The sequence below is a fragment of the Austrofundulus limnaeus genome, unplaced genomic scaffold (genome assembly GCF_001266775.1).
Source record: "Austrofundulus limnaeus strain Quisiro unplaced genomic scaffold, Austrofundulus_limnaeus-1.0 Scaffold183, whole genome shotgun sequence".
NCBI lineage: Eukaryota > Metazoa > Chordata > Actinopteri > Cyprinodontiformes > Rivulidae > Austrofundulus > Austrofundulus limnaeus.
The window spans coordinates 803,875-821,862 of NW_013952585.1; the positions used below are offsets into that span (position 1 = coordinate 803,875).

The 17,988-nt window shown below is 40.7% G+C and overlaps 2 protein-coding genes across 10 annotated transcripts in view; both read right to left on the reverse strand.

Moving 5' to 3' along the window:
• The window catches only part of rgs12b (regulator of G protein signaling 12b), a 59,913-nt gene extending 48,101 nt beyond the window's left edge, over positions 1-11,812 (reverse strand). The window contains exons 1-5 of one of the 4 annotated variants that reach the window (XM_014018104.1): positions 11,492-11,812; positions 9,259-10,479; positions 8,785-9,024; positions 6,788-7,774; positions 305-424 (exon numbers count right to left, since the gene is read on the reverse strand). In XM_014018104.1, the coding sequence (XP_013873558.1) occupies positions 305-424; positions 6,788-7,774; positions 8,785-9,024; positions 9,259-10,326 (2,415 nt within the window). In that variant the 5' untranslated portion in view covers positions 10,327-10,479; positions 11,492-11,812. The other 3 variants (XM_014018106.1, XM_014018105.1, XM_014018107.1) reach the window with 3 other exon arrangements.
• Positions 11,813-12,866: 1,054 nt separating this feature from the next.
• The window catches only part of htt (huntingtin), a 43,038-nt gene continuing 37,916 nt past the window's right edge, over positions 12,867-17,988 (reverse strand). For 4 of the 6 annotated variants that reach the window (XM_014018108.1, XM_014018114.1, XM_014018110.1 and 1 more), the window contains 4 exons: positions 17,312-17,525; positions 16,983-17,145; positions 16,590-16,750; positions 12,867-15,371 (listed from right to left, as the gene is read on the reverse strand). In XM_014018108.1, coding sequence (XP_013873562.1) covers positions 15,158-15,371; positions 16,590-16,750; positions 16,983-17,145; positions 17,312-17,525 — 752 coding nt within the window. In that variant the 3' untranslated portion in view covers positions 12,867-15,157. The remainder of the gene's footprint in view (positions 15,372-16,589; positions 16,751-16,982; positions 17,146-17,311; positions 17,526-17,988) is intronic. The other 2 variants (XM_014018111.1, XM_014018113.1) reach the window with 1 other exon arrangement.

The following is a 17,988-nucleotide window of genomic DNA, read 5'->3' on the forward strand; positions in this document are numbered from 1 at the left end:
TGGATGGATGAACTGATAGATGGATGAACAGATGGATGGATGAACTGATGGATGGATGGATGGATGAACTGATGGATGGATGGATGGATGGATGGATGGATGGATGGATGGATGGATGGATGGATGGATGGATGGATGGATGGTCCTCTATGAGGGTCTTGACATGTCAAGTGAAGATAAGCTGTGTGTGGGCTGCTGTTATTAGGGCCACGTGTGGCTTGAATGTGACAAAAGACACAGTGTTCAAAGAGACCCTGAGCACGATAACACTTAAACACAATGTGAGCACATGAAGGGTCCTCACCTCCAGGTCGTCCAGAGAGCGAGCCATGCTGAGACGTTTGGACCGTCCGAAGGAGCGCCTGGCCGAAGAACGCTGAGGCAGAGGAGGGAATCCCATGGTCAGTCCACGAAAACGACCACCCTGCACGGAGATTACAAATGTCCATGTGTTACGTTTGGATGCACTAATAATTTACAGTTGAAAAATTGCCAGGTTAAACAAGGAAAAAATTTATTTAAAATAACAAATAACTTAGTAACATAAATGTACAAACCTTACATGCCAACTTTAAGATCACTCATGTTTCTAACTATCTGACTTTAGTGAAAATCAATACCAATAAAATAAACAAAGAAATTGACTAAAAGCACTTTGAAAAACACTTTATAAATGGAAGTCTGTAGTTAATTATGCATCTAATCTAATGCAAAAGATGCAACATACACCTTAAAGAATCAAACATCAAATATATGTTTGAAAATTTATTCAAATCACTCCTCCTATTTACAATTATTTGTTTGGATGAAGAATTTTAAATGTTCTAGGAGTGTCCAGATCCAATATCAACATCGGTCCAATAAAAAAATAATATTGGATTATATCGGCCTGTTTCTAAAATCTCTGATTTCAGCACTCCGATAAAAACAGTCCATCCAGCAGTCCGCTCATGTTTTCTATCCAGCAGTGACTGGGAATAGTTATTTTACACATTAAATGTTTATTGTGTTTTTATTGGATTTATTGAGGCAATTTTTCAGGGTTTTCTATTTTATTATCTATTTATTGTATTTAACTGCAAAACATTATGTTTAGCTAAAACAAAATCTGTAACCCTTTGGGTAACAATAAACGGGACCACTTTTTCTCATTCCTGCTGTTGACTACTGTTTACTGTTTGATTTGATCTTTGTAAGAGTCCACACCACAAAAAAAGTAATAAAAATATTTATAATCCGTTCTAATAGCGTATCGGGTCGATATAGTTTTCCAATAATCATGCTGCAATATCAGTATCATATCGGAAGTGAAAAAATAATTTCCTAAAATAAATATAGCAAATACACAACCAGGTCACTTACTTCAGGATCCCAAGACACCTGTATGATAGGTCAAAAAATATCAAATTACCCAAGTAATCCTCTTGAGATCTGCACATTTTATTTCATCTAAATGTTACATTCCTCCTGACACACACAGGCATGTACAGTCCTGTGATTTCTGCCTGCAGTGGCAGCTTCTGCTTCAGTCAACCCCCACAGCGGCAACGATATTACTGAGAGACACGGTGACACATGAGAAAATTATCACAAGAATTGTGAAGCATCATCTTTTTTTATTTTTTATTTTTGAGGATATTTAAAGGACCGTGGACCAATCATGTGAAACATGTTAAAACCAGTGCTGTTTAGTATAGTATAGTACAAAGTATAGCAGTATAGGCTAGAGCAGTGGTTCTACAGTGGGGTCCCGAAACATCAAGGTGGGGCCTTAAAAAGATTTTATGAATTAATACATTTAAAAATCAATACAACAATTGCTTGCCTTAGTTGTTACAAAAAAAGAGGTTAGTGAGTTTAAAATGGATTGAATATTGTTATTATAACCTTGTTTATTTGATCAAATACCAATGTTGATCACCCCAAAACAGTTGGGGGCACAGGTCTCTGCTGATGTTTTTTATAGGTCAGAAGCTGGAAGGTTTGGGAACCATTGGGCTAGACCAGGGGTCTGCAACCTTTATAATCAAAAGAACCATTTCTGCTACTTGGCTCACTACTAAAACGTGTCCAGAGCCGCAAAACAAGCCACGACTGCGCTTATCAACTGATGGTCTGTGGGCCTTTTCAAGGCCTTTACAGTAATCTTTACGGCCAGTTGAGGCGACATTATAAAACTAAAAAATACATTGAAAATAGTATTATTTATTATTATTTTTACACATCAGGACAAATGAAAAACCAGATTTGTGTAAACAAGAAAAATACTGTATATATTTTATACTATATGTAGTCTTCAAATTCTTTAAAGGTAATTCTGATGGATTTGAGAGAGAAGTTGGATTATTTAAGTAAACAGACTAGCATGAGCTAACATGTTTTACTTTTTGTATTATTGATCACATGTTTGTATACAAATTGATTTCTGTTGTGGGTATAAAAACAAAAAGAAAAAAATTCTCTTACGTTTGGCCACATTTTCAAAGATTCACTGCAGACGGACCAAAGAGTCACATGTGGCCCCAGAGCCGCAAGTTGCAGACCCCTGCACTATTATGTGTGACTTTTAGCCTAGCCGCTAGATTAAAGATCAATTATCCATGTCTGAATACGGAGGTGCACGGTATATAAACACTTAAATATTTAAAGAATTATGAGAAGAAAAAGCTACATTGTAAAGTTTTATGTTATCAGCGTTACAGATGCAGGTAACTCTGGTTGGACTAAGCAGATAAAGTCCTCATTACTTAAAGTGCAGTTGTGTTCTGGTCTGCCTGGAATAACTGCAGGACGTGGTCATTTTATTAAAGGTAGAAATAGTGTGCAGGGCTGGCTTTTTGCCAAAGCTAACACTTGACCAGGCCTGGTGGGAGGTTCATTAAAGCACACTTTTTCTACTGTTTGTACAAATTGCTTGTTTGTTTTGCCTTTTTTTTTTGTATGTTTTTTTTCCAAAATAAAGCTACATGGTATACAGCACACAAAAGGCAGTAATAATGTGTGGGTTTGACATGTAAAAGGCATGAAACATGTAGCATCCAGAAATAGGGGGTGCACGAAAAAAATCGATTCACATCAGAATCGTGATTCTCATTTACAAAGATTCAGAATCGATTTAAAATGTGCTAAAATTGATTTTTTTTTTTAAATAAACAAAATAAAGCAAATCCCAAGGCTGTCAGGCTCCACTGTGGGACGTCCTGATGTCACCTCGCAGCTGGTTCTGGAAGGTATGCTTGTGCAGAAAGCACCAAAACAAAAAAGGAAACTACAAAACTGGAGGAAAGAGAGAATCAGCTGGCCCAGTCTGCATTGAATGAAAAGATTTGGCTCGCTTTGATTTTTATTGAATGAGTGAGTTTGACATGAGTTTCACTGTGTGCAAGGTTTGCAAAACGAAAATGAATCACTTTGGGAACACGACAAATGGACTCACATTATCAGTTTTTAATTTAAAAAAAATCTATTTTGAATCGAATCGTGAGATGGTAAAAGATTCCCACCCCCATCCAGGACGATGACAGCTACAACTCTCCCCTCATGCCGTCAGTCGCCATTACTTAATTCTAGCGCAGCTGGTGGAAACCTGCTGGTTTGTTTTACATTTAAACAAACCCTCGGTGACACGAAGCCATAAACTGCCACCAACAATGAACACGAGAGAAATTTAATCACAGACCCACAAAGATTTATTGCGAAGCCATCAGACGATGATGTCATCACGCTGAGTGCTGCCATAAATTCTGGGAGAATTAAGGTAGCGATGCACTCAGGAGTTTATAACACGCCGCCTGACAACTGTTGCTCTTTCAGGACGCAGAAACGACCTGCCTCCTCTCCCTCAACTCGTACAGATGACATCTGGCCCTTTTTACTGCAGGAGGCGGCGAACGTGAGTGAGTGGACCCCAGGTGACGGCGGCTGATGTGTAATTAAATGATGCTGACGGGCTCGAGAGGACAAACACGAGATGAATCTGAGCGGCGCTTTCAGAGATCCACTGCATTTCATCAGGCGGAGCCAGTGGTGTTGCCTGGATACTGAGTCAGCTGTGTGTGTGTGTGTGTGTTTCCCTGTGCATTTCTGTTTGCACATCAGGTAATAAAGATTGATCAGAAGTGTGGACACAAACACATGACCTCTCTTTGACACGGTCAGTTTAAAACCTGTCCTCGATAACGAAGTTTTAAACCATGGTCAGCGAGTCCAACTACACCACAGCTCTTTTAGTAGTAAACTCCTGACTCTTATCTGTTCAGCTGATCCTCTTCCTCCTCAAATACACACACACACATACAAAACACACGTACCATTAACATCACATAAAAAACAGCTTTCCTGTTTACAACAACACAACTAATCTAAAAGCCAGACATAAACACACAAAGACCCTTTTCGAAATGAACAGTAAAAAAATCCTTGTATCAGGGGCTAAAATATGAACTAAAACCCAAAACAACAAACGTTATCCACAAATTCAATGTTCTGCTTTTTGATTAGGAACAAAACAGAAAACCAAAAAGCAACTAATAGACCATATTTTTCAAAATAGAAAACGTCTCCAAATGATTCACCAACAATTAGCAGAACTGACAGTATTTTTTTTCCATTTACACTTCAGCATTTAAATAAGAGGAATAAAAATACCAACAAGTGATTGACACCCTGAGCCGCAGCTGTTCAATCATCTTAAGTTCGTCAGGATTAAACTTTGGGATTCTGTCACGTAAACTTTTACACAAACCGGGACTTCCTGATGTTTTCAATCAATCATTTATAGGTGTTTTATTAGTACTGGCCAGGTTTCAAAAGTCTTATTTTATGAAAACCTGATGGATAACGGTGAGGGCGCCAGGGCTTTGCAGAGGAAGTGAAACAGCGCCACCATGTGCCAAATAACAAGAGCAATTCATGACAACATCTCCAAACGTTGCAAAAAAAAAATCAATATAAATTAAACTAATGTGATTATTCCATAATTAAGTCAGGAGAATGGTAAGCCTTTGCTGAAGCTGAAACAAGATTTGAACCTGTTCACAGAAAAACAAAGCTCAACAATTGCTTTTAAATCCATTCAGTCTGTGGACATTGTTCATAAAGGTTAGCGTCCAACTTCCTGTCACTGTCAGTCTCCTTATTTTGGTATTCTAAACACTTCCTCTGATTGTCCCGTGTCCTGGGACCCCTGTCCACCTTACAGCGAGAAGCTGGAGCTTCTACCAGTTTCAAAGAAACCATCCTTGGATTCTACCCTCCATGTAAACAAAAACTGAGCTGATGCAGATGTTTGGCTTTTTTCTTACACTCAACAATCCTGGTAACAAATAAGTCCATCTTTCAGTTTAAAGATTTCACTGTGTGTAGCAGGACGCAGTAAGTCATTAAGCAGACCGTGAGCTCTGCGGTAGACCAACACACGTTAGAGTCAAACGTGAAGATACTGGGTTTTAGCTGAGGCTTGGTCCAAACGGCTCAAAAACAGGACAATGGTGCCAAACACAGCAGCAAATCTACAACAGAACGGCTAAACTAAAAAATAAACATTTTTTGGTAGATTTTAAGAGATTTGCATAAATAAACAGCAACCTAAATGAAAGGAAGCAATGCTGTAATTGTAACAACACAAGACATTGATGAAGTCAAAGATTTAAGTTTTAGACTTTGTTAAAGGCTCTGTCACACTATGATGTTTAAACCAACTTAAGAAAATTTTAAGACAAATACGATGAAGGAATTAAAAGCCTCTTTTAGGTGTGTAAATACTGTAACGCTAACAAATTAATCACATAAAAAACTTATTGGTAATTTAGACATAAAAATGTTACATAAATTGGCATAAGTTGTCTAAAATATGTGACAGGGCCTTTGAATATCAAAAAGCCTAAACCTGTCATCAGACAACTATGTGCTCATTTATAAAACTTTAATAAAAGTACAATTTACTAGATGTTACCATCACGTTGCATGTAAACATTTTGACAGAGCATCTCAAAATGCAGACTGTAGATGGCTGAAATATAATCCAGTCAGGCTAAAAATGTCTTTGTTTCTCTGCATCTTGTTCCTGTTGTTAATAACAAAGCAGGTTTTTAGTGTCCCTCATTTAAATGTAAATGTATTTGTGTAAAATATTTAAGAGAAATAATAAGCTGAGTGAATCTGCACCACGGACAACGTGAGTCTCATTAAGGTGGAAACAGGTGGTTTTCAGGTGAAGGCAGATGTCTGGTTAATGCATAATATATGATCTGATACTTTTACCAAGTCTGAGTAATGAGCCAGCTGGACTGCTCACATTATTCATAGTACGAACTCAGGTAAGCATAGTTTATAAACATTTATTTAACCTAGGGGAAAATACATTTAAGATAAGATAAGATAAGATAAGATAAGATAAGATAAGATAAGATAAGATAAGATAAGATAAGATAAGATAAGATAAGATAAGATGTTCCATCATACATTATATAATATGCAGTGAGATAAGTTATTGCATCTCCATCCAAAACATCATCTACGCACTCGAGGATTTATAGTTTCAATAACCCGTGCTCTTGGACTCTCTCTAGTCAAAGTGAATTTCCACAGCAGGAATGTGTGATGTGGGGGGCAACCTGCTGTAGGGGCTTCTCAGCTCCGAGTCATTTTTAACACAACTCTCTCACAGTACACAAACAGACGCCCTTTTCCAGTGTTCTTAGAAAAGTTGATACAGTTAGTTTAATATTAAGGAGGAGCACAAACTCAACATTAGAATAAAAAAACCCTGAATATGTTAAAGTCCTACCTTTTTCTCTCCCTCCTTTAAGTTTCCTTCGACCTTCCCTTCTCGCTTCCTCTCCTTTTCACTTCTGCGTGCTCCGGTGCGCTCCCGGTCACCAAACAGCTTCTTAGCCCACTCATCTTTCTGCACGGTCAGCCGGTGGGTGTGGGGATGCGTAGGAGGAGGCTGGCTCCCAGCAGGTTTCTGCAGGTGGTCCCCAGGGGCCAACGGGGCCCGATAGCGGTCGGCCGGGATCTTATTCATGGGCGGGGGCAGGGTGCTGCAGTTGGCTGAGGACCACCCGTCCGTGGACTCGGCGTAGGACTCCTGATCGCTGCTCAGACCCTGGAAGTGGCTGTGGTGGTGCTGCTGACGCCAGTCTCTCAGCACATGGACGGGCAGCCACCTCTGTGGCTCCGCCCCCGCTGCTCCACCTCCTCTCCTTTCTCCTCCCAGCTTCCCCGACGACGAGTAGTGGTGTGGGTGGAGCCCTCGAGACAGCCTGCCGGGGCAGTCGGGGTGAGCCAAGGGGAGAGGGTGAGGGAGGTCGGCGAGGTGCGCGTCGTGAAGGTAGTGGCCGTTCCTCAGCATCGGAGGAGGCGGGGGAAGAGGAGGAGGAGGAGGGTGGGCGGCGGCCGAGGCTCCCAGCGTGGGGCTCCACGCCTGCTGGGACGAAGGCGGGCTGTCCCAGTGCCGCGTCCCGGACGTGTGGTTGTGACTGGGAGGACCGCCGAGGTCGACCAAGAGCACCCGGTTGCTCTTCTCTTCGGGTAAAAAGTTGCCGATCCCACTATCGCTGTTGCTGCTGGTGCTGTGGTTCTGCTGGGCGTCGTTGTCCGGGTCGTGGAACGCGCGTGCTCGCACTCCCTCGATATTGTCTCCCATGTCCCGGTAGAGGACAGAGACAAACTGGAGGAGAGGCTGAGAACTGGGGGGGAATTCCAGGCAGCCTCCTGTGTCTGGGTCAGGGGTACACTCAAAGCCAAACCTCCTGGCGACGCCCAGATGGACCTGGAGACAGAACAAATGCAGGTGATAAAACATGTCTGACCAGCATACTTACAAGACTTAAAACGTCCAATCTTTGTAAATACTGTGCTGCACAGTCCCTCTATGGGATCAATCTTGTGCCAGCAGGAATTGAATTTGAATTGCTCAGATTGAATCTGAATGTGCAGAATTTGAAATTGAATACATTGGTTTGAAAATAAATTTCACTAATTTGAAACTGAATTTAAAGTTTTGTATCTGAATTAATTTKCTTTGAAACTGTATTTTGGTTTATTAAAAATTCAGTTTGACTACTTTCACTTTCAGTTCCATAATTCAGATTTTTGTGTCACATCCTGGTCCTTGAGAAAGCCAGGCAGAGTAATCAAACACAGATCCACAGATTTATGTTTCACTTTGGTGAAGTTTCCCTTCTGTATGTAACAGAGTTGATGCAATCCACTGTAAAAGTGACAAAAACGGTTATTTTATTGCAGTGATTAATTTGACCTATATGTAGAAAATGTTACATTTACATCACATCATGGATCAGTCAGCAGCAGCATCTGATCAATATGTGATCCATGATGTGATGTAAATGTAACATTTTCTACATATAGGTCAAATTAATCACTGTAATAAAATAACTTTGTCTGTTTTTGTCACTTTTACAGTGGATTGCATCAACTCTGTTACATCCAGAAGGGAAACTTCACCAAAGTGAAACATAAATCTGTGGATCTGTGTTTGATTACTCTGCCTGGCTTTCTCAAGGACCAGGATGTGACACAAAAATCTGAATTATGGAACTGAAAGTGAAAGTAGTCAAACAGAATTTTTAATAAACCAAAATACAGTTTCAAAGCAAATTAATTCAGATACAAAACTTTAAATTCAGTTTCAATTTAGTGAAATTTATTTTCAAACCAATGCATTCATTTTCAAATTATGCACATTCAGATTCAATCTGAGCGATTCATTTTCAGTTCCTGCTGGCACAAGATTGATCCCGTATCCCTCTATGTTTTCACCTGGTGTTGACAAAGCTCTGGATCCACAATGAACACGTGACAGGAAGTCCTCAGACCCCCTTCCTCATCTTGCCCGTTGCTGAAGTGATGGTCGTCGTAGTCGTCGGAGGCCTGCATGGTGACCAGCCCGAAGAACCGCCGGTCGTCAGGACAGCAGGCGCTGAAAGCCAGTTTTTCTGCAGGATAAGTGGCCAAGACGTGACCCCTGTCGCTGCACAGGCGCACGCTGTCATGCATGACCTGGATGGACATAATTAATGCATGTTATCACCTGCAACCAGGAGACTAATGAAGCCATAGCAACTACCTGACACTGCTGGAAAACAGTGGAGCACATGCTGTTTATATTGAGCACTTATTGCAAATTATTCGTAGTTTCCACAGTAATACAAACACGTGAATTAAGTGAAGCCTAATGAGACAACAATTAAAAAAGAAAAACTGTGATGATAAAATAAGAAGGTTCAGTCTGACCTTCATAAGGACCAACGAATGGATCTTTTGCTCGGCTCTCAGGCGCCTCATGCTCCCTCTGATGGCCTGCAGGCTGTCACTCTCCAGGTTGGTGCCTGTGGAAGCCAGCTCAATGGAGCCAAGGTAGCCAACTATCATCCCCACATTGAGGATCCCCTCACCGGGCTCGAGCACAAAGTCGCCCCCTTCTTCCACATCCAAGTCCTGCTCCTCCTGATGGTGAAGGTGAAGGTGGCGAACGTCCGGCTCCAGAAAGACCGAGTCATCGTTCAGAACCTGGGCCATCTCCTCCTCGGAGAGAAGGTTGGGGTTGCTCTGGGAACGGGACGGGTTTCGATACGGGAAGAACTCCGGGTCAGACACGGGGCGGGGCTTTGAGGACGAGCTGAGCCCGGGCCGGTCTTTGTCCGAGCTGCTGGAGGAGTGGCTGGAGTTCTCAAAGATCATGTTAAAGATGCCGCCGGACTGCAGCTCCGCCACCACTCTCTCCGCTCTGTTGATGCCCAGCTGTTTCGAATCCACTTTGGGTTTACACCAGCCTCCGCGAGCCCCAGACCTGCTGTTGTTGTTGTTGTTGATGACACTGCTGTCATAGAAACCGTCCAGCTCATCCTCACTGGAGCAGGAGTCCAGGTAAGCCGCTGCTGCCACTGCACTGAGGCTGTGGTGGCGGCTGACCGTGGAGCGTTGGTGGTGGCGCCGGCGATGCTCCGCCTCGGCGATGACGAGCTTCAGAACGCCCGAGCACCGTCCGATCAGTTTGACAACATCTTCGTGTGACGCCTTGGAGACATTAATGTCGTTGACAGAGAGGATGTAGTCTCCTGAGCGCAGCCCCACATAGTCCGCTGGACTTCCTTTTAAGATGCAGCTGAGGACACAGGGGCTCTGGCCGGTCAGTGTAAAGCCATACCCCGTCCTCCCTCTCGCCACCTCTACAGCTTTAATACGCCCATACGGTGCAGGGGGTGGGGGAGGGAAATTTAGCCCACCTCCAACACAGGGGCGCCTCTTGGACAATGAGTCCAAGTGCCTGGACATTGTCCCGGGAAACCTCTTTTTTTCCATTTATTAGATCGATTTTATCTCGTCATTTGTCGGGCTTCTTCGGAAAGAGGAGCGGCGCAGAATGCAGCACATGGGTGAGAACAGGGGTTCGAGTTTTAGCACGACTCCGCTAGTGGCTCCATCCTGGTGTCCGCCTTACATCAATCAAGATACCTGAGTCACAAAAAATACACATGAATCAGTTATGAAATGATTTCCATTAAATCACGTTGTTCTCTGCTTTTAGATACCATTAAACACTATTACATGCATGCATTATATCATCAAACATGCAGCATTTTATTTAGAGAATGTTTACATTATCATGCAGGGGGAGGGGCCAGACACACCTGTGCAGCTGTCCAGGTACATTTGCAAAAACGTGACCAAAAAAACTGCAGTGACTTTCAGTTTCTATTTATAAAAACATAAGCCCGTGACATTAATTTAGTTTAAACCTTTTTTGTTGTTTGTAAGTTTAAGTTTTTGCAAAGTAAGAAAAGATACGCTGACGTAGTACCGGGCGTTAGCTGGTTAGCTCAGCATGCCAACACGCAAAGTTAACATTAGTTGCATGCAGTGATAACTGGTGAGAAAAATTACCCAACATGTTTTTACCACTTTGCACCGACAAATGAGTGTATTTAAGTTACTTCGTTTTAAGGAGGTAAAAGTTTTCTCGCCGTGAGTTGCTGTTTAACTGCGCACCCACCCATGCTGACGCTATAGTCCCGCCCCTCGGGGTCCACATCTTTGGAATGTCGGTCTGTAACCGCGGCAACGGCGGTGTACACATGTTTTTTATCCCTCGTGATTGGCTAACCCCGGCTGTCAATCAGGCGGCTAGTCGGAAAGCTAGCCTGACAAATCACTGGTTCAAACTTCTGACGGGAACTAGTTTCACAGGTGTCAAAAAGTGCATCAAGTTGAGCTCATCTTAACTAGTGCGCGTGTTATATCATATAGAGACAAGTAAATATTTTTCTACATATATATATTTACAAGCACGCGCTGAGAAAGAAACTTAAAGAAGCGACAACTTGAAATATATGAGTTGTAAAAAAAAAAAAAAAAAAGGGAAAAGCTGAGATGGCCATATAAGAGGTGGATGGATGTCTTTTTAATGTTCCCACAACGATGTTTTCACCACCGAAGCTCGCTCAGCCGGAGTTAAAAGATGACTTACTTGGTGTGGAGGCGACGCTGCTGCTCGGGAGGATGCCTTCATGGTTTGGTCGCTAAGATCTGCAGAGTGACTCAGGGGCGAAGGGTAAACAAAAGAAAAGACTGCACCATCTGGAGGAGGAGGAGGAGGAGGAGTGGGCCAGAGGAGGTGTGTTTAGAGTGGGCAGTGCAAACATGGGATCCCCTAAAGCTGGATTAAAACAGAAAAGTCACATAGAAGTGCATGTTTTGTATTTGAGTCAGAGATCATTTTCTAACTTATCAATCAGAGCTGTTCACTAGTTAATTTAAAAAAAAAGGATTAAGACATATGGCCCAACCATAGAGAGGGATGTTTCTGAAAATTTGTCCTGGACTGCCTTTAAAATAAAAGGTAGAAGTTATTGTAAACATGTATGGTTCCTAAATATTTTATATATTTATATTTGAGATGTTTTTTTTACCTAAAAATGCCATTTCCTGTTTGTTTTTCTATAAGTTAATTGTAATCATTTCTGCACACAGGAAATAAATAAGTGCTGAAAAGTCTGATTATTGTAACATTTAAATTCTTCAAAATAGTCACCTTTATTTTCAATTTCTTTAAACTTTTAGTTTATAACTAATCTTTTGATACTTATACCATACAATTTTCTACTTTTTTGCTACTTTTAGCTACAAGTCTTGTGTTCATTTAGCTTTCAGCTTCTTTACCAGTCATTCAGCGTTCACTCTGCATTTTATTTTTCAGATAACGCTCTTTCTCTAATAATCCTACTTTTTTCTTTTAGCAGACATGTTTTTTGACTTTTTAGTGTTATTCTAAAGATTTAAATTTTATATCGTTTAACCTCAGTTAGTTCTGTAATTGCAGGTTTGTGATTCAAAATAAAAAAAATGAACTGAATTATTTTGGCAGTTCATCTTAAGGTTTTTGTAAATCTCTTCGTACATCTTAAACATTTGATAGTCTTTCTAATTTGAGTTATACAACAGCAGCTGACAGGAGTAAATCTTTGGCTCATTAAGAAGCCTCCAGGTGACAGTTCACCCATCAGAAACTTCATGCTGTCAACATTCATGCCTTCACTCCTGCAGAGCGTCATGAAGCAGATGGCAGCTGCCCTCTAATCCTGTTAATACCTTTTAATCAAACCAGCCGTCTTAATGGCTGCTGTAAAACAAGCGTATGTGCTTTCAGCACGGTTTGGTCTACAGGTGATGCAGATTTTATGAGAGAATAAAACTACTCTGTCAGAATTTACACCAACTAATGAGAACATTACTCCTCTAGTTAAAAGTAAAACTTTATTTTTAATACCAGTGATAATCCTGTCACACATCCATCATTGTGGTTCTGATTTATAACTTCACAAAATAAATCAAATCCCACAGGATAAACATCTTTGAATAATTTATTTCTACAGACCATATGCAGTATTTTTTTTTTCAAAATAGTCGAGTTCACTGAAATACACAATCTCTCTCACAGTTATACAAGAAACTAAAAAAAATGTATTGAAATTTTCATTTAGGGTCGACATGAAAACCCAACTTGAAGAAAATGTAAAAGGGGATCATTTCATTCAGTCTTTACTCCACCGATTATTCAAAATGTCAACTAGCAACAATTTGTATAATCTTGGAGGAGAAATGAATGCAAAGAACTAACAATTATATAAAAAATAGTAAAGATTATGGGACATGTCGAAGTAAAACTGTGACAACAGAACTAAAACCACAGAAGGTTTCAGGGTAATCTTATTACCCCCTGCTGGGTGTTCTCTTATAACAGGAGGTGGTAACCAAAATCAAGCTGAAAAGATTTCATCCTCCATCACATTTCTGAAGGTTTTCACTAAATAATGTAGTGCAGAGAAATCCCCCTCCCCGTCCACATCAAACATTCACAAACAAAGAATCTCCTTCAGCAACACCTCACATAGGAATTTATGCAGCAGCTGCAGAGGACGTTTTATTCTGCGTGTTCATCGTTTGAACATAAGCCAAGTTAAACTGTCACTGCTGTAAAGGTTGGAAAGTGGCAACATATTCAAAAACGCTATAAGGTTTTAGTTTTTTAAGTGCAGGACTCTAAGACGAAGGCGTCAAACAACACGTGAAGAACTTCAAGTCTTTTAAGTGCTAAGTGTGTTTAATAGAGATATATTTAAAGCTCAACAAACTGGAGGGAAAAAGCTGATTTCGCCACGCCTCCTCGTCTTGTGTTGATTTGTCGAAGCTGCGGTTGGTCGCCCTTTGGATTGTGTCGCACCTCTTCCACGCAACAGGACCCAGAGAAATGCAGAACTAGACACGAAGCGAGAACCACGGGAGTCGGTGCTGAACATGCTTTCAGTGTGCGGGACGAACATATTCAGTTTTTATCTAAGGCAGGTGTATGTACACAACGCCCGGGCGACTCCAAGTTCAACACGATAAACTTGAAGCTTTCAGACTCGGTTTTTACTTTAGTGAGTGTAAACAAGAGAAAGCAACGTCATGTTTTCTAAAAGTTTTGCTCCTTCGCAAAGTTATTTTCTCATGCACCATGGCTTTCAGGTTACTGTACACTTGGTTTTTACAATATACGAAGGTAGCTCCATTTAAGACTACTTCCAGTTTTTTGACAACAACAAAATGAAGTCCTGAGAATGAAAGAAGTACAAGAAAGGACAGGTGGGAACTTTGGGATGTACTGAACACACAAGTCTGCAAATTAAAAAAAAAAGATAGAAGCAAACGAATCAAGTCTTAAGTAAAAATACTTTGCTACTGGTTATGAAAAAGGCAAATAAAAATTACACTAAATTTAACAATTTTTCATAATCCTGTTTATGGGCTCCTGAACAGTTAAAATGACAAACTTGGCAAAAAAAACTTTATATATATATTTTTAAAACTTGTATATATCTATTTGCTTTTTGTTCTTTTAATGACATCCAGAGAAGTAGCGAGATCTTACACATCTCTTGAAAAGATTAAATTGCTACAGCTATCAGAAATCATTCTTACACGTAAACAATTTCCTTTATTATCGACTGTGTCTGAATGACCACATAATTTAAATATACACAGATTACAAACGTTAAGCAGGCGTTTCTGACCCCTCTGCGCCACAGCCTTTGTCTTTGTCCCAATCAGACACAAAGCCTTTTTTTAACAAAAGCCACTAAAAATAGATGCATGGAGCCTTTAAATATAGTAAACACATCATCTCTAATGGATTTTACTGACATCACAATACTCAAACAAGTCCTCACAGGAAAATAAACAAAGCTGTTTTGTGTTTGACTTAAATGATCTTATTTTGTTGTTTTTTTTTTAAATGAAAAGGTGCAGAGGAGTTCACCGCGGCTGCAGCCAGAGGCAGAGTTTTGTCCTTAACAGAGTTGCTGAATTTTAATTTTTCTATCAGAAACAGACATTTTTTATATTTAACATCTTAAAACTGGACTCTCTGAATTCACCCTGCTGGGATCAGTAGTTGCACACATCAGTGGAAAAAAAGGGGGAAGAGATGAAGCTACAGTAGCTTTTTCCAAAGAACATTTTGTTCTTTCAGTAAATCCCAGTTTATCAGGACAGTGAACACGTAGATCTAATTACTCATCTTATGACATCTCACTGACTTGTCCCCCCCGGCCTCCTCTCTCTTTGCCTTCGTGCCGGTGTCGGGTTGTTGTGTTTAGAGTGACGCATCCTGGTGGATTGATCGCAGGCAGCCCAGCAGCTGGTAATAAGGGCTGCCCGGCGAGGCCACGGTCTCAAACACTGATTGAAAAGCCCTACGCTCCAGCTCCTCGTCGATCTGATGCCGGTAGAAATCCATGGCCACCAGGCAGAACAGGCTGACGTCCACAGTCTCACTGGAGCCCATGCGGCTGATCACATGTGGGAGTCTGGTTAACAGCGAAGGAAGATAAGGACAAAAGACAAACAATACAGTTTGCTTAGCTGTAAAATAAAAACATTTTCTGCAGCTGAGCCTCTACTACAGTCATGTTTGGACTGGGATTCTGCAGGACCAAATAAAGTTTCTGCAGGAGTGTTTCGTTTCATTGTTTCTGGAGACTGTCAACACATGAAGTGTTGTGAGATTAAAACAACTCAAACTTATCAAATTTAAGCAAACACTTGATTCTCGCTCCTTTATTTTGGCACAAATATTTTTCAAAACTGCTTCTTTTCAACAGGATGAGCAGTGAGTTTTAAGTGAAACGTAAATCTGTCAAGTAATAATTAGGGATACAAACAGTTAATCGACTTACGTTTAATTGTTGAATATTGGTTTATTAGATTAAAATCCATTCCAATCGAATAACTGATAACGTCAGCTGGCACATCACATGGTTCATTTAAATCTCTCTAACCAGAAAGATTTGCCTTCAATTTGAGTGAAAAGCAGAGACTTCAACCTTTAAAACAGTTTTTAAAATGTGTTGCAGAGTAGAACCGGAGTTATAATAAATAATATACACCACTTTTTTTTTCTTAAAACGATGGTCCAATTTGATGCGCGTTGCGTCGGGTTGTGCCACAAGCAAAAAAACAAAAACAAAAAAATCAGAAATTCCAAATGTAAATAAATTCTAATTCTAATAATAAATGAATAATAATTTTGCATCTAAAAATATTTTATTATTTTATCAGTTTTCCACCATTCAGCAGCCTAACAGATTTCAGTTTTGTTGTATTTTTTTTAAATTGTCCAGTTTAAAAAATCCACAATTTTTTGTTTATCCAGTCAGTATTTAATACAGCTGGCAAAATAAATTGTTAAAATATATTGATTTGCTTCATTTTATTAAGTCATCATATTATAAAAGATTAACCCTTCAGGCTATGGAAATATCCTGTAATATTTTTTAAGAAAATGGCAGCTTATTAATTATTTGATAGTCGATTGATAAGATCAATCAACTTTAGATTAATTCATTAATCGATAACTTGCATCCCTAGTAATAATTTTCATGTCGCTTTGCTTTATTCGACAATACCTACTACCTAACCCCCCACAAAACATCTAAACAATGCAAAAACAGCTCAGAGTGTCGCAGGTTGGTTCTAAAAACAAAAATAATCTCTTCTGAACTCCACACCACATCATTCAAGGATACAGGGCAGAGATCCACTGGGAGGTGGAAGCAGAGACAAAGAAGCAGGACAGGCTCCACATGGCCATGGCCACCGGTGTCCTCTGAGTGAAGTTGGACAAAGACAGCAGCACCCAGTCTCGCACCATAGAAGACTGGCCCGTGGCGTGGAGTGTCTGAAAGACCTGCAGAGGAAAATGAACGCATCAGAAGAGAGTAATTCAAGAATATATGGAGGTATACTGTAGTTCATTTGGTATAACTAAATATATTTATATATTTGAATATACGTTGGTTGAGGCCTTAAAGACAGAGAAGCTGGCTTTTAGCTTTTGAGTTACCACTCTTGTTCTTTATTTCAGTAATAAAATAAAGTGGTTCACACATTTTTCTGCACTCTTATGAGCTGCTGCTGACCTTGTAGACGACGGTGGCCATGAATTGCGGGTACGGCTGCTGATTGGACAGGAACTCTCCGATGACCTTGTTCATCACGTCCTGTGTAGGGAAGAAGTCATCCAGAAACTGGGGCAGAATCCTGGACACAACTCGGGCCTCGCTGGGTAAACCTTTTCTGATTCTACAGAAGGAAGATAGTAGCGGTAAAAATAAATAAATAAAAAATAGAAACAATAAAAAGGGTTCCTAATTTTCTTTAACACTAAATGGAGGTCAGAAATGGCACCAGGTAACTGTGGATAATATGAAACTACAGCTTAATGAGAGATGTGTGAAGAGGTTTTTACCTGTCGAAGAGGACAGAGACCCTCTCCATGGCAACAATGACGGACTCGCTGTCTGGGGCTTGCGGGTCAGAGTGGGCGGGGCGGCCGGCGGGGCTGGCTTTCTCCTTGCCTGAGGAGAAACCAACATGACCTGCCGTGACGCCAACCGCCTCCGCTACAGCAGAGTCAACCTGACCTCTAACCCCTGTCGCATCTGAACCTGATGCCAGAACCGCTGGGAGGACGAGAAGGATGGGTGGCGCCAGTCGGGCCAGTGGGGTAAAAAAGGTTAGAGTGGGGGTCGGGATACGCATCACATGACTCAGGTTAGAAATTTGTAGACCACATAAAGAAAAAAAATGTGCTTATTTCTGGGAGCTTCTGTTTTTGGGCTTTACTCTAAATGACTGGTGCTGAAAGTAGAGAGACTTAAATGTGCTCCGACCAGAACAAACAGCACAAAAACGCAGAAAGTGTTTGCAAAGGGCCAAGCTCAGAATGTGAAGGCTAACTCTGAGCAAGGAGGGATTATTTATGTCATTAAATTATGAACGACTCTAATGATTACTACAGTTAGTAGGGGCCACTTTAAGGGTTAGAGGTAGGGTATATCAGATACAGTATGACATGCAGGAAGCAAGCAGGCGTACACAATCTATTTAAAAACAATAAAAAAGTACTTATGTTAGTAAGAAAAA